Consider the following 17,844-nt stretch of genomic DNA (forward strand, 5'->3'; position numbering starts at 1 on the left):
ACAAAGCACTAAATCCCTTTTACTTCTTCACAGGCCGCTGGAATATTTTCCTCAGCTGCATGAATTTCCTAGACGCCGTCACTGTGTCACCAAGCAGCAACTACCGTATTTTACCTCCTCAAACCTCGCAAGATAGCACCCTCATCACCATTGTTCACCTATAGCACCATAACACCTTCCCTAAGGACATCAATAACACCATAACACCACCACAACCCCAATCACAAAATGGCTGCCTGTCAGCCCCAACGCTCTTTTTCAGCGTTACGTCACCTACACCATTCACCAACCGAATTTAAGCGGACAAGAGCTCTGGTACCACAAAAGACTCACCAGCCTGATCATTGGTATCAGGGTTATACCACCACATTACTAATACCTCCACACACTCGCTCAATTACCACAACACCCCCCAGAATTATTCTTTGAAAACGCCACCCTCAGGGCCTTTCTGCCTTCTGAAGAATTTGCTGACTCAGTACAAGAGGTAAACATGTATCGCCTCTCTCCTCAACGAAATTTCACCTTAAATACACCTTTTCCCTTACATATACTTACATATAAAGAATTTAGAATATGAAAAGAATAATGCTACAGGATATAAAATGAGTAAATAACCTTATATTATTAACTTATAACTAAGAATAAAAATGCTTTTAGAAGAAAATAGAACACGGGGGGTAAAGGGGTAAAGTCGGCCAGTAACATGACAAAATCCGTGTGTGAAAAATAGGGTAGAAAGAGTACTGTCACAAAAGAATTTGAGTACCACCATCCTCCTACTATAGAAGATCTAGCAGATCTCTTATTTAGCAGCATAACATTCTCCAAATTATCAAAGAAGACCAAAGGGTTCCATGGACCAAACTGGTTGAGCCAGAAACATAATTGGTCCACCCAAAAGGCATATAAAGAGGTAGCAGGTAACTTATTAGAAGCTCAATCTTAGGCCAACTAATCTTGCAACTAACATAAATAAATATTTTTATTTCCATAAGTTAATTAATGTAACCAAAAGAGTATTCCACTTCATTACTTAAAAATTGGGCAAAGCAATGGCAGATGCTTTAAAATTTTGGATTAAACAATAACACGAATTCTTAAGAGATATCCATAATGCACTAGGTGAAGGATCCAAAAATGAGATTGCATTTATAAAAAAAAAAATAAATAAATAAAAAAAAAATTGGGGCTATAATTGGATAATGAACAATTAATAAATTGCCGAAGTAGAATAAAATACGCTGAGCTGCTATATAAAACAAAACACCCTATCTTGTTACAAAGATGGGTCACCTCACCAAACTAATCATAATAGAGGCCCATAGAATAACCTGCCATGGAGTAATGGGGGACACTCTAGGTCAAATTAAGAAATATTACTGGGTACCAGAAGAGCGTCAAATAGTGCAAACTTCCCTAAAGGAATATCATGTATGTTGACGTTATGAGGCGTATCCAGGATCCCCCAAACCTACCTATGGGAAGAGAGATTCTATGTAGGTAGACTCTTCGAAGTAACGGGTGTAGATTACACGGGTGGTCTTATAATAACAGACGAGGGTGACATCCCAAAGAAGGTATATATATATATATATATATATATATATATATATATATATATATATATATATATATATATATATATATATATATATATATATATATATATATATATATATATATATATATATATATATATATATATATATATATATATATATATATATATATATATATATATATATATATATATATATATATATATATATATATATATATATATATATATATATATATATATATATATATATATATATATATATATATATATATATATATATATATATATATATATATATATATATATATATATATATATATATATATATATATATATAAATTTATTATATTTTTTTTTTATGTAGAAAGGACACTGGCCAAGGGTAACAAAAATCTAATAAAAAAAAAAAATGGCCACTGAAATGCCAGTCCCAAAAAAGGGTCAAAGCAGTGCTCAAAAATTGATGAATAAGTGTCTTGAAACCTCCCTCTTGAAGGAATTCAAGTCATAGGAAGGTGGAAATACAGAAGCAGGCAGGGAGTTCAAGAGTTTACCAGAGAAAGACATGAATGATTGAGAATACTGGTTAACTCTTGGGTTAGAGTGGTGGACAGAATAGGGGTGAGAGAAAGAAGAAAGTCTTCTGCAGCGAGGCCGCGGGAGGAGGGGAGGCATGCAGTTAGCAAGATCAGAAGAGCAATAGCATTAGAAGACAGCTAGATATGCAACATTGCGGCGGTGAGAGAGAGGCTGAAGACAGTCAGTTAGAGGAGAGGAGTTGATGAGACGAAAAGCTTTTGATTCCACCCTGTCTAGAAGAGCAGTATGAGTGGAACCCACCTAGACATGTGAAACATACTCCATACATGGACGGATAAGGCCCTTGTACAGAGTTAACAGCTAGGGGGGATGATAAAAACTGGCGGAGACGTCTCAGAACGCTTAACTTCATAGAAGCTGTTTTAGCTAGAGATGAGATGTGAAGTTTCCAGTTCAGATTATAAGTATAGGACAGACCGAGGATGCTCAGTGTAGAAGAGGGGGACAGTTCAATGTCATTAAAGAGGAGGGGATAGTTGTCTGGAAGGTTGTGTCGAGTTGATAGATGAAGGAATTGAGTTTTTGAGGCATTCAACAATACCAAGTTTGCTCTGCCCCAATCAGAAACTTTAGAAAGATCAGAAGTCAAGCGTTCTGTGGCATCCCTGTGTGATAGGTTTACCTCCTGAAGGGTTGGACGTCTATGAAAAGATATGGAAAAGTGCAGGGCGGTATCATCAGCGTAGGAGTGGATGGGACAAGAAGTTTGGGTTAGAAGGTCATTAATGAATAGTAAGAAGAGAGTGGGTGATAGGACAGAACCCTGACGAACACCACTGTTAAAACAGTGACCGTCTACCACAGCAGCAATAGAACGGTCAGAAAGGAAACTTGAGATGAAGTTACAGAGAGAAGGATAGTAACCGTAGGAAGGTAGTTTGGAAATCAAAGCTTTGTGCCAGACTCTATCAAAAGCTTTTGATATGTACAAGGCAAAGGTTTCACCAAAATCTCTAAAGAGGATGACCAAAACTCACTAAGGAAAACCAGAAGATCACCAGTAGAGCGGCCTTGACGGAAGCCATACTGGCGATCAGATAAAAGGTTGTGAAGTGATAGATGTTTAAAAATCTTCCTGTTGAGGATAGATTCAAAAACTTTAGATAGGCAGGAAATTAAATCAATAAGACGGTAGTTTGAGGGATTAGAACGGTCACCCTTTTTAAGAACAGGTTGAATGTAGGCAAACTTCCAGCAAGAAGGAAAGGTAGATGTTGACAGACAGAGCTGAAAGAGTTTGACTAGGCAAGGTGCAAGCACGGAGGCACAGTTTCGGAGAACAATAGGAGGGACCCCATCAGGTCCATAAGCCTTCCGAGGGTTTAGGCCAGCGAGGGCATGGAAAACATCATTGCGAAGAATTTTAATACGTGGCATGAAGTAGTCAGAGGGTGGAGAAGAGGGAGGAACAAGCCCAGAATCGTCCAAGGTAGGGTTTTTAGCAAAGGTTTGAGCGAAGAGTTCAGCTTTATAAATAGATGTGATAGCAGTGGTACCATCTGGTTGAAATAGAGGAAGGAAAGAAGAAGAAGCAAAGTTATTGGAGATATTTTTGGCTAGATGCCAGAAATCACGAGGGGAGTTAGATCTTGAAAGGTTTTGACATTTTCTGTTAATGAAGGAGTTTTTGGCTAGTTGGAGAACAGACTTGGCATGGTTCCGGACAGAAATATAAAGTGCATAAGATTCTGGTGATGGAAGGCTTAAGTACCTTTTGTGGGCCACCTCTCTATCATGTATAGCACGAGAACAAGCTGTGTTAAACCAGGGTTTAGAAGGTTTAGGACGAGAAAAAGAGTGAGGAATGTACGCCTCCATGCCAGACACTATCATCTCTGTTATGCGCTCAGCACACAAAGACGGGTCTCTGACACGGAAGCAGTAGTCATTCCAAGGAAAATCAGCAAAATACCTCCTCAGGTCCCCCCAACTAGCAGAGGCAAAACGCCAGAGGCACCTTCGCTCAGGGGGATCCTGAGGAGGGATAGGGCAAGATGACAGCATAAGCAGAAGGATTAGAGGTCAGGAAAAGGTCAAGAATGTTGTGCGCATCTCCAAGACGGTCAGGAATACGAGTAGGGTGTTGCACCAATTGCTCTAGGTTATGAAGGATAGCAAAGTTGTAGGCTAGTTCACCAGGATGATCAGTGAAGGGAGAGGAAAGCCAAAGCTGGTGGTGAACATTGAAATCTCCAAGAATGGAGATCTCTGCAAAAGGGAAGAGGGTCAGAATGTGCTCCACTTTAGAAGTTAAGTAGTCAAAGAATTTTTTATAATCAGAGGAGTTAGGTGAGAGGTATACAGCACAGATAAATTTAGTATGAGAGTGACTCTGTAGTCGTAGCCAGATGGTGGAAAACTCGGAAGATTCAAGAGCGTGGGCACGAGAGCCGGTTAAGTCATTGCGCACATAAACGCAGCATCCAGCTTTGGATCGAAAATGAGGATAGAGAAATTAGGAGGGAATAGAAAAGGGGCTACTGTCAGTTGCCTCAGACACCTGAGTTTCAGTGAGGAAAAGAAGATGAGGTTTAGAAGAGGAGAGGTGGTGTTCTACAGATTGAAAATTAGATCTTAGACCGCGAATGTTGCAGAAGTTAATGAAGAAAAAGTTGAGGGGGGGTGTCAAGACACTTAGGGTCGTCGACAGAAAGGCAGTCCGACCTGGGGACATTTATGGTCCTCTCACCAGATGGGGAGTCTGAGGCTGGTGTATGGGTCGCATTAAGATTTTAAAATTTTTGAGTGAAGGGTGTGTGTGTTATTAAGTGCTTGTAGTTTTGTGTGGAGGAAGAGAGTTGTCTTTAGAGGGCAGGCTGTGACTGCCCCCTTGTGTTGTGAGACACAAAGGGAAACGTTGAATGAGGTTACAGCTGGGTTTAATGATAAGTTCACAGCACCCTCTGAACAGTGCTTTAGACCTCACTGGGAGTAATTATCGTTTCAGCAGGTGTATATATATATATATATATATATATATATATATATATATATATATATATATATATATATATATATATATATATATATATATATATATATATATATATATATATTTTTTTTTTTTTTTTTCACATGTGCCAGAACAAGAGTAATCCATCTAGAAGTGGCCGAAGACTTTAGTTCAGAGACCTTTCTGCAATTGTTTAGAATCTTTATGGCAAGATATTCCTGTTACAATATAATATAACTTCACAGTTTATATACAAATCACGACACAAACCAATAATGCATTGATATTATACATGATGCGAGTGGAAATGTCCATAGCATATTACAACGCTAAGTTTAGCAAGCATGAGAAAAATGATTGTGTTACTCACAAAGAATAGGGTCCTGTAATTAAGGGGCTTGCTCATTTCCATCATTACCTGTATGGCTCAAGCTTCACCATCCGTACGGACTACGTCGCTCTCCGATGGTTAATGACACTGAGGGAGCCTGAAAGACAGCTGGCCAGGTGGATTGGAAAGCTCGAACAATACAGCCACATAATGGAGCACCAACCTGCCACACATCCACAACAACACTGACAGCCTCAGTCGCCAGAGGTAAAGTGAAAAAAGCTTACTGTGGCTCAGAACACAGCAGAGATAGACGACAAATGTAAACAGGATCAGCACGAAGGCCCAGATTTGTACCCAGTGATCAGGCGGCTAGAAGCCGGCAGTGAGAGCCCATCTAAGGAAGCTGTGTCCCCTGAGAGTCTCGCTATTAAGTGTCTAGTGAACCAGTCGGAAGAGCTGAGACTACAGCGAGACGTCTAGGAGTGGTGCAAAACGTGTCGAGTGTGTGCAGCAAAGAAGGGAACCCCATGCAAGACTCGTGCCTCCTTGCAGCTGCACGAGGCTGTAGCACCTATGGAACGCAAGGTGTGGACATTGCCCATTTCCATGGCCATGGATTATTTTATTAAGTAGCCAGAGGTGTGCGCACTACTCAATCACGAGATAAAGAAAGTGGGTCAGTTTTTCGTTGATCAAGTCTTCACACGGTTTCGTTTCCCCGGGACACTAAACTGCACTCTGATCCGGGACGTGAGTTTGAGTCCCGAGTCTTGCATGAATGCTGTCGGCTCCTCGGGATTCACAAGACTCGCACCACTCTCCTGTGGCCCTAGAGCGACGGCATGTTGAAGAGGTTCAATGCCACCATCGTCCGTCAGCTGGCCAAATATTGCAGTGAAGTCCAGCAAGACTGGGATGTGCGGGTCCCGCACATGCTGATGGCCTATCACACCGCTGAAAACAAGGCCAATTGATTCTGGCCAACTAGGATGATTGTTCGGCAGGGAAATCCGCCTCCCGGTGGAGATCACCACGGGCTGGCCTCCTGGAGCAAACATGTGGAACATCCACACCGACTACGTCCGGGTACTACAGCGGCGACTAGAGGAGACCTGTCAACAGACGAGTCTACATCTCAAGACCAGGCCATTTGGCGGTAGTACTAGTGAACGACCAGAAACGCAAAGTACAAGCCTGGTGACCTGGTCTGGCTCCACAACCCGCAGCGTAAGCCTCGTGGTTCGCCAAAGCTCCAGTCGAGTTAGGAAGGCCTGTACAAGATTGTGGAGGCGGTGTCAGCTGTTACATATCGCCTTGACATGCCCCGGAGGAAAAGGGCGGGTAAGGTGGTCCATGTGGATCGTCTGTGCGCCACCTCTTTCTGTTTCGTAGTCCCACACAGGAAAAAAAGTGTTAAATAAACCGGACGATGACTGGCTGTGTTTTTTCCCTGCCAACACCCGCCTTTGCCTGCCTGTGAATTGAGGCTGCCTGCCTGTGAACCTGTGAGGCTCCTGGACACCGGAGCCATGTGATTTGGTAAGTGAACTACTGATATTTAGCTGCAAATCCTGACAAGAAATGGAGCAGCTGAACTTGCGTCAGTGGCCGAGTGAATCTGGACAGGAAGTCAACTGCCGGTTTCGTAATAGTATGACTCCTCGGGCCGCTTCTCTCTAAACTGTTGTCGGTAAGCTTCTCACCATAGCTAATAGGATCTGAGCATGTCTGCTTAAAATTCGGCACAATCCTTTAAGTCATCATTCTATCATACACTTCAAACGCCTTGCCTTTTAACAAATTAGCAGAAAGGCCAATCCAACGTTCCAAGTCCGATCTAACTCTCCATCCTTTTTCTCAAACCTTCTGAATCATTCTGTAACTTTCCTTTCATCAAACTCAGGTATTAATTTTAACCTGACTTTCCACTGTATCCTCCCTCATCATTCTCCTCTCAAAATTCCATGAGGAGAATCAACCTCTATCCGGGTCTTCTCTAATTATTCCTGGTCTCTTCCCACTTGTACATTTTTGTCTTCTCATATATCCTCGCCTTTTCGGCCTCAGCTGCTTGGTTTCCCTAGTCTCCTCAGCCTTCAGCCTTTATGCCTCTGCTTCAGCCTCCAGCTTAAGCCTTCCCATCTCACCTCCTCCAATATCTTTTTTTTTTTTTTTTTCTAGCCTCCTCCAGTTTCATTCATCGCAGCTCCAACTTGAATTTAATATCTTCAGACATATGTTCTATCTGGAAGATTTCACCATTACTATGATTGGGGCTGATATGACGGCCATACGTAGGGTTGGGTGTCCGAACACCAAATTCACACTCCCAATCCCCGCAAACTTCATGGTCTGAGCTAGACACAAGCACAGAATACATAAAAATACAATAAACAATACTAACCTGCACCTCCCACGTGACCGCGAGAACTTCCAGCTATCCTGGTGAGGTCACCAATTATGTCATGACTCAAACATACCCCCTCTCACATCTACAAATTCATTTCATATGCAAGGCAGAGCATTTCAGAGACGGGAGACATAATATTTTCGAAAAGTGGTAAGATCTCTCTCTCTCTCTCTCTCTCTCTCTCTCTCTCTCTCTCTCTCGAAGTCTGTTTTTTTTATCTGAGAAGTAGGGTGAGTTTGAGTAGCCACATTGAAAGCCATTTCAGGCTGGAGTTGTCATTTGCCATGGTAACGCGCTTCTACCCGTTACTTCACCACCTTCCCTGCTACCCTCAACCCACATCAAGTACTTTAATGGAAATTGAGTTCAAGGTCATGATCGACAAGTTTTGTATACATGCTACCCATGAATCTAAAAGGTGAGAGTGTCAAGTCATTATGTGATGAGAGAGCAAATTCTGATATCATGATATGGCAAAACGTAATAATCCATTGTAAAGTAATTATTTGGAGAGATATAACAGATGCAGTTTTGCTATAAAGGAGACAAGGAACCTAGTACGCCTAGTACGCGTCATCCCTTGTACCCAATGTAGTGAACGAAGCCCAATGTCGGTGCGCAAGAGAAATGAGGTGAAAATGCTGTTACAAAGAGTCTCGTTGTTCGTTTATGTGGCAGTTTTTGAGAAATCTGTTTACACATCATGTTTAGGAAACTTTTAGACTTTTATTCATAAGATGAAAGAGTTTGTTTTAACATTCATTACATAGTCGCTGAATATGGCGGCCATAGATAAAATGTGTTATAAACATTTCACAGCAGTGTTTTGACATCATTTTGTCAAAATTTGTTGATTAGTGTTTCTATCAAATGTTTACGAGTATGTCTGAGCTCTGCAACTACTGCCAAGTCTAACAGTATCAACCAAAATAATCTATGAAGTTTCTGATGTGAGACACAGCTGTAGGTTGCAATGTGTAAAATATCGCTCTCGCCCACTCCTGCTTTCTCGCTCTCTGTGTGGCCGTAGCAAGAGAGAAAGATGTCTATTTATTTTTTATACATTTTTTTTTTTTTGTAATTTTCATGACTATTAACCTAATAATTAGCTTTCATATAATTTCTTACATTTTATGGCACTATCAAATAATCTCGTTAACTTCAGTTTTGGAGGAATTCACTTAGTCTTCCAATATGAAAGAGGCTCGTTTGGGGTCTGCTGCCTCATAAATCTTAAGCAAGATTTCCTTTGCTTTCAAAGTATTCTAAGCAGCCGTCTTTACACACACACACACACACACACACACACACACACACACACACACACGAAAAAAAAATCATACTGGTTCGCGATTCACATCTCTATTTTGTACTTGGGTTATGATCATCACAGTATTGCGTTTGGCAATACTGTGATGACCACATAGCACAGTGGGACTCAACACTTGGGCACTCACAAAGAAAATGTGTTTGATAGCAGCATAAACTAGGGTGCGCTCGACGGAAACAGGAAGAAGTAGTAAAAGTTAGGTAGGTAGATTTTAACCAACAGTGAGATTTTTTTTTTTTTTTTCTATATTTCGAAAGTTCTCAATATACGAATGAGGTCTGATTTTTAACATCAATAACATCAGTGCCACAAGATTGATTGTTGTTAGATTAATTTATTATTATTATTATTAATATTATTATTATTATAGTTATTATTATTATTATCATTATTATTATTATTATCATTTATCTATTTTTTTTTTCTACAAGTTGCTGAGCACAGAAGAAGCTGTTAAGAGAGTAATGAAGGGAAGATTTGCCATGATCATCTATGAGAATTACATGGCACCGATCATCGCGACCCGCTACACAGACTCACTTGGACGCACCCCATTTTACATAAGCAAGGAAAGTTTCCCCATCATGGCTGCATTTGGATGGGGATTCAGGTGAGTTTGACTTTGGGCAAAAGGTCCTTACGATTTATGATTAAACTTGTGTTATAGTTTGACTTTACATATGATTTTCTTCTTACACATTGGAATGATGACAAACGGCGCAACTAGTTTGGCTGTTGATAAATATAATGAAAATTTCACAAGGAATGGGAAACAGAGGGACCGTACGCGTGTTTATGAACTGATAACCAGCGGTTAACGGGAAAATTGTTGAGGAATACAAAACAGAGTATGGAGACACAAGTGGGCCAGGTAAGGCTGGTAATCACCTTTGCACCTCCCTCGGTAAGTTCCTAGAACGAAAAAAAAATCTTGGTTGTGTTGGGAAGGACGCGCGAAATTCCCCAACTGATAAAATGTTTCCATGACCAGCTGAATCTGTACGATTATGCTTCATTTATTGGATTAGCATACAGTCATCTCTTGAGTGGCAGCAACGTTGACTTTAGGAGACATTAAGAGCGAGATGCGTCTAGACTAGAGGAAAACGTTCAGTGCGAAAAGAATGAGTGGCATGAAGGGTGGCAATTTGTATTGAGCTCAAGACTTGAGAGTAAGGTGACTTTATGGAGTAATAAGTATTTGTGATGTCTCGCACTAAGAAACAACATTAACAAATATTATTATTATTATTATTATTATTATTATTATTATTATTATTATTATTACTTTATTTTATTTTTTTATTATTTACTTATTTTTTGTTATACCTGCATTTCTGAATTCTGTAATGATACTCGGTCGAACTAATAAGACAGAAATCTGGACGGAGCCATAGTGTCTAAAGAATCTGAGTGCACAGGCGCCTGAATGACAATAAAAAATGTATTTTTTTTTTCAGTCTTCTATGATACGGTCATAACATTGTAATAATTAGTCACTGGGGAAAATGAAGACGTGGTAAGGTGCACAAATCGTGTCTGCTACTGATTATAAGCCTTCTGTTCCACAAAAAAAGTAAATAATTGAAAGTAACAAACGATGTTTATGTTTGAACAAATTATTCCTAGGGCGCCTTATCTTTAATCGCCATTCACCAGGCGTCCCTTCATATCGTCAAATCCTGAGACAGCAATAGTTACGCAAAATGGTACTTCAACAAAATTCGCAGGTCGGCCATCCCCATCCTCTGCACATAACAGCCAAAGCGTTATGTGCGGACTCCACTTAATATTTACCTTTTTTTTTTTTTTTCCAGTAAACTGGCTAAATTTGAACAGTACTAAATTATTGAAATATATAATTTCCAGGTACAATGATGAAGCTCGAAAACTCTAAAATACAAGAGTGAACTTATATAATGGTAAAAAAAATGTGTAACGACTAATTTAAGTCATTGCACCCTTCCCCTCTAACAGACTCCTACGCATCCTGACCTATTTCCAGGGGATGAAGGAAATACGTACATATATCTTTGTTTTTTGGCAATGTATTAATGAAGGAAATATACTCAAGAATGTCCTTCTCTGACAGAGCGATCACTAAATAGGCAGACAGTGGTGTTATGAGCCCAGAATAGAGCGAGTTGGCTGTGGGGTCCCTGGATGCCAACATGTATAGTGTAATGCCTCCTGAATTCTAGCAGGTAAGAACTTTTCAGTGGGAGCTCTTCTGGTTCGAATATTACTATAAAAGTCCTACGGCCACAATTTTTTTTTTTTTAATACAGGTTTGAAAAGTATTACACGCTAATATTAGGAATGTGGCAAGGGGCACTCCTTCATGGCACTCTCCATATCAAAGAGGTGATTCAGTTTCCAAGGCCAATCAAAGTACACTCATTTTAAGAGGACACAGGGCATCTGCATTACCAATCAAAATTATGTTCATTATATGACTTTTCGTTTTAAGTAATTATTATGCCACAACACACATGTAGTCTTGTTTGTAACTTTGCACAACTGAGTCAATTCTGTTATTCAAGTTGTTATTCATACACTGTTAATCTTTCTACATTTTCCACAATAAAACTTAAGCTCATTAATAATCTCTGGGTATTCACTTTCAACAATTTGCAATTAACTTTCCATCAAATAAATTCACAATAGTACCCGTTTTCATGTTAGAGTAATTCAATACTTATCATTCATGCCAAGATATTACATACAAATATAAAGAAAATAAAACATAAATTATATAATGTAAACTTCCCAACAATACTACATCCTAGATTTTTTTTTTATTCATATATATTTATTTATTTATTTTTTTTATCTATATTTATTTTATTTATTTTTTTTTACCCTCGTGAGATAATACTGAGACATTTAAGCTCTATTTACGAGTACGTATTAAAGACGTGTTTGATCATGCTGGATTCACCAATCTGTGGCTAAGCGAGTCCCAGTATGAGGCAAGTCTTGGAATCGTACAGATTTCTAGTACAGTATTATTGATTATAGAGTTTTAAAGTTACTGAATGACTACTTCGCTTAATCTTCATTTCCTCAGTCATACAAAAAATACAATGATACACGTAATTGGTTTTATATTTATTGATAAACAGTACCATATTTACATGAACAGTGAAACAGAAAAGTACTCACAGGGACATATTTAATAATTTTGATATATAAAAACACAATGAAAAGTATAACTTTAGGTGTTGACACAAAATAAGACATTGTAAAGTTTATTTCTTGAATCATTCAGCGATGTAGAGAAAAGAATATCAATACGTAAAGAATATCAATACAATACAAGGTAATTCACATTATTAACCCATATCATAAATAAATCCATAATAATGAAATAGAGAATAACAGAAAATTATAATTTCTGAACATTAAACTAAAACATTTGCATGGAAAATAAGTGAACAGTTTTTTTTTTTTTTTTTATGGAAGAAGGACACTGGCCAAGGGCAACAAAAATCAATAAAAAAAATGCCCACTGAAATGCCAGTCCCGTAAAAGGGTCAAGGCAGTGGTCAAAAATTGGTGGATAAGTGCCTTGAAACCTCCCTCTTGAAGGAATTCAAGTCATAGGAAGGTGGAAATACAGTAGCAGGCAGGGAGTTCCAGAGTTTACCAGAGAAAGGGATGAATGATTGAGAAAACTGGTTAACTCTTGCGTTAGAGAGGTGGACAGAATACGGGTGAGAGAAAGAAGAAAGTCTTCTGCAGCGAGGCCGCAGAAGGAGGGGAGGCATGCAGTTAGCAAGATCAGAAGAGCAGTTAGCATGAAAATAGCGGTAGAAGACAGCTAGATATGCAACATTGCGGCGGTGAGACAGAGGCTGAAGACAGTCAGTTAGAGGAGAGGAGTTGATGAGACGAAAAGCTTTTGATTCCACCCTGTCTAGAAGAGCAGTATGAGTGGAACCCCCCCAGACATGTGAAGCATGCTCCATACATGGACGGATAAGGCCCTTGTACAGAGTTAGCAGCTGAGGGGGTGAGAAAAACTGGCGGAGACGTCTCAGAACACCTAACTTCATAGAAGCTGTTTTAGCTAGAGATGAGATGTGAAGTTTCCAGTTCAGATTATAAGTAAAGGACAGACCGAGGATGTTTAGTGTAGAAGAGGGGGACAGTTGAGTGTCATTGAAGAAGAGGGGATAGTTGTCTGGAAGGTTGTGTCGAGTTGATAGATGGAGGAATTGAGTTTTTGAGGCATTGAACAATACCAAGTTTGCTCTGCCCCAATCAGAAATTTTAGAAAGATCAGAAGTCAGGCGTTCTGTGGCTTCCCTGCGTGCTATGTTTACCTCCTGAAGGGTTGGATGTCTATGAAAAGACGTGGAAAAGTGCAGGGTGGTATCATCAGCGTAGGAGTGGATAGGAAAAGAAGTTTGGTTTAGAAAATCATTAATGAATAATAAGAAGAGAGTGGGTGACAGGACAGTTCTTCAGTTCCCTGAGGACCACCAATATTAATAGATTTGGGAGAAGAACAGTGACCGTCTACCACAGCAGCAATAGAACGGTCAGAAAGGAAACTTGAGATGAAGTTACAGAGAGAAGGATAGAAACCGTAGGAGGGTAGTTTGGAAATCAAAGCTTTGTGCCAGACTCTATCAAAAGCTTTTGATATGTCCAAGGCAACAGCAAAAGTTTCACCAAAATCTCTAAAAGAGGATGACCAAGACTCAGTAAGGAAAGCCAGAAGATCACCAGTAGAGCGGCCTTGACGGAACCCATACTGGCGATCAGATAGAAGGTTGTGAAGTGATAGATGTTTAAGAATCTTCCTGTTGAGGATAGACTCAAAAACTTTAGATAGGCAGGAAATTAAAGCAATAGGACGGTAGTTTGAGGGATTAGAACGGTCACCCTTTTTAGGAACAGGTTGAATGTAGGCAAACTTCCAGCAAGAAGGAAAGGTAGATGTTGACAGACAGAGCTGAAAAAGTTTGACTAGGCAAGGTGCAAGCACGGAGGCACAGTTTCGGAGAACAATAGGAGGGATCCCATCAGGTCCATAAGCCTTCCGAGGGTTTAGGCCAGCGAGGGCATGGAAAACATCATTGCGAAGAATTTTAATACGTGGCATGAAGTAGTCAGAGGGTGGAGAAGAGGGAGGAACAAGTCCAGAATCGTCCAAGGTAGGGTTTTTAGCAAAGGTTTGAGCAAAGAGTTCAGCTTTATAAATATATGTGATAGCAGTGGTGCCATCTGGTTGAAGTAGAGGAGGGAAAGAAGAAGAAGCAAAGTTATTGGAGATATTTTTGGCTAGATGCCAGAAATCACGAGGGGAGTTAGATCTTGAAAGGTTTTGACATTTTCTGTTAATAAAGGAGTTTTTGGCTACTTGGAGAACAGACTTGGCATGGTTCCAGGCAGAAATATAAAGTGCATGGGATTCTGGTGATGGAAGGCTTAAGTACCTTTTGTGGGCCACCTCTCTATAATGTATAGCACGAGAACAAGCTGTGTTAAACCAAGGTTTAGAAGGTTTAGGACGAGAAAAAGAGTGAGGAATGTACGCCTCCATGCCAGACACTATCACCTCTGTTATGCGCTCAGCACACAAAGACGGGTCTCTGACACTGAAGCAGTAGTCATTCCAAGGAAAATCAGCAAAATACCTCCTCAGGTCCCTCAAACTGGCAGACGCAAAACGCCAGAGGCACCTTCGCTTAGGGGGATCCTGAGGAGGGATTGGAGTGATAGGACAAGATAAAGATATGAGATTGTGATCGGAGGAGCCCAACGGAGAAGAAAGGGTGACAGCATAAGCAGAAGGATTAGAGGTCAGGAAAAGGTCAAGAATGTTGGGCGTATCTCCAAGACGGTCAGGAATGCGAGTAGGGTGTTGCACCAATTGCTCTAGGTCATGGAGGATAGCAAAGTTGTAGGCTAGTTCACCAGGATGGTCAGTGAAGGGAGAGGAAAGCCAAAGCTGGTGGTGAACATTGAAATCTCCAAGAATGGAGATCTCTGCAAAAGGGAAGAGGGTCAGAATGTGCTCCACTTTAGAAGTTAAGTAGTCAAAGAATTTCTTATAGTCAGAGGAGTTAGGAGAGAGGTATACAGCACAGATAAATTTAGTATGAGAGTGACTCTGTAGTCGTAGCCAGATGGTGGAAAACTCGGAAGATTCAAGAGCGTGGGCACGAGAGCAGGTTAAGTCATTGCGCACATAAACGCAGCATCCAACTTTGGATCGAAAATGACGATAGAGAAAGTAGGAGGAAACAGAAAAGGGGCTACTGTCAGTTGCCTCAGACACCTGAGTTTCAGTGAGGAAAAGAAGATGAGGTTTAGAAGAGGAGAGGTGGTGTTCTACAGATTGAAAATTAGATCTTAGACCGCGAATGTTGCAGAAGTTAATGAAGAAAAAGTTGAGGGGGGTGTCAAGACACTTAGGGTCGTCGACAGAAAGGCAGTCCGACCTGGGGACATTTATGGTCCCCTCCCCAGATGGGGACTCCGAGGCTGGTGTAGGAGTCGCCATGATGATTTTAAAATTTTTGAGTGAAGGGTGTGTGTGTTATTAGGTATTTGTAGTTTTGTGTGGAGGAAGAGAGTTGTCTTTAGAGGGCAGGCTGTGACTGCCCCCTTGTGTTGTGAGACACAAAGGGAAACGTTCAGTAAGGTCACAGCTGGGTTTAATGATAAGTTCACAGCACCCCCTGAACAGTGCCTTAGTTAATGAAGAAATGTATTTAATATGCTCAATATTACTTCCTTATCGTATAACCATGACAGAATCTCCTTACGCTTATTCTATAAAATAAAAACAGTAAAAAATATAAACGTTTCCGTACCACAGATTCAGTATCTCAGGAAAGTTTATCATTATACTACAAATAAAATGGCAAAGTAAATAAATAAATGCTTTCGTATCATAGATCCAATATCACAGAAAAGTTTCCGTTAGATACCTGATACATTCATTCTATTCTGCCATGGCATCTCGCATGTTTTGTTGAGAAAGAGAATCATGTTAATGTTTTCTTCCTTGAAACTACTTCGCCTGTGGGAGATGCTTCAGGAAAAAAAAGTAACTTCGATGGAACGGATGATGCAGGTACATAAATGTCTTCTTGCCAGCCCTTTTAACTTTGGGAAGAGGGTGGCGTGTTCTCTTCCCCACACTAGAGGATCTTCCTCTCTAAGTGTGTGAGGTTCTTCAAGGTATCTTCTGATCTCAATATATGGGCATGTTGATGGCTGCTTTCTCCGTCCTAGTGACCTTCTTGGGGAACTCATTCCATTCCATGACCTTTATTTGTGGACCGACGAAAACACTGACCTCCAATTACTATGATGCAGACAGCTTAGGGAAGGAATTTTGGAGATACTTAAAAACTGCAGACTCTTTATTTAGAGCTCTGACGAATTGTTTCATAAGGCCCAATTTTAAGTGCAATGGAGGAAACAGTACCTTTTTGGGAGCCAACAATGGCTCCCATTTGACGTTGTTCTTCCCGACCCAAGCTCGGTCCGCTGTGACCAGTTTCTCTTGTGGTAGTGTGCCACGGTGTCCCTGCAATCCCAAAGGCAAAGATAACAAGGAAACTTGGTAAAGCCACTTTGTAGACGCATCAAGAAGTCCATTATTTTGAAGTCTCCAATAATCTTCCAACCGTACTCTTCATATTTCAAGGAATCTAGCAAGATCTTGACACTACTGTATTTCTCTCTGAGCTGGACAGAGTGAGCAAGGGGAAGAGATGGATACATGTTCTCATTATGAAGCAGCACTGCTTTGAGGCTCTTGCACGAGCTGTCGATGAAGAGACGCCACTCGTTCGGGTTACAGGCAATTCCAATTGCCTCAAACAGACCGGCCACATCTTGGCAAAAACAAAACTCATCTTCACAAGTGAAGAAGTTGAAAAATGCTGGTGATGGTTTCTCTGACCTGATATTTTCACACTTTCATCTGACAAATTACACTGCTAGTCTCGACGTCAAAAGTTCGGCATTGGACTTTGTGAGATCAAGATCTCTGTTCAGGTAGTTGATGTCATTTTGGTTGAGAAGTCAGAGTTTATCTCCTCAGTTGCGTCTCTGAAATCTGATCAATGACTTTATCTTCTTCTGAACTGTTTTTCCTTTCTAAAAACTGGTGCTCTCTCTTTGGAGGAGTGGGTGCCGAGACCTCAGAACAGTGTGGCAATGGCGCAACGGATGACATAAGGTCTGCATATATGATAGAAGGTTAGTTTCAAAACATCGCTGTCCAGATTAGGAAAAACAAAGTTAAAAAAGAATAATTGTTATTTTCTTCGATTTCTATATAAAAACAATTAGGAAATAACATTTACTAACCAACAAACAAAAAGTTAAAATTTTGTTACATGGTGTTGATCATAAGTCACCTGAGGTTATATGACATGAGTGGAATTCCTGAATTTCCCTTACTATTGGTATTATCTTGGAGAGGGAGGTAAGTTTTTCTGATCACATTTCTGATTACACTGTAACCTCCTCAAATGGTTCTAGAAGAGTGGCTGTGGTCTGGAGAAGTATAAGCTCTTCGTCGTCGAGGCACTTCCAGGAAACAGAGTAATGGTAACAAGCTCGTTCCATATATATTTTCATCATATAGTATGGAGAATTCCATCTGGTTACAACATCTTGA

At 40.2% G+C, this 17,844-nt stretch overlaps 1 protein-coding gene across 1 annotated transcript in view; it reads left to right on the top strand.

Moving 5' to 3' along the window:
* Positions 1 to 17,844, top strand: part of LOC135113841 (probable glutamate receptor) — a 101,620-nt gene that overhangs the window by 50,246 nt on the left and 33,530 nt on the right. The window contains exon 7 of the mRNA XM_064029459.1: positions 9,623 to 9,801. Within this exon, the coding sequence (XP_063885529.1) occupies positions 9,623 to 9,801 (179 nt within the window). The remainder of the gene's footprint in view (positions 1 to 9,622; positions 9,802 to 17,844) is intronic.

This window comes from Scylla paramamosain, chromosome 26 (genome assembly GCF_035594125.1).
Source record: "Scylla paramamosain isolate STU-SP2022 chromosome 26, ASM3559412v1, whole genome shotgun sequence".
In the NCBI taxonomy this organism is placed as follows: domain Eukaryota; kingdom Metazoa; phylum Arthropoda; class Malacostraca; order Decapoda; family Portunidae; genus Scylla; species Scylla paramamosain.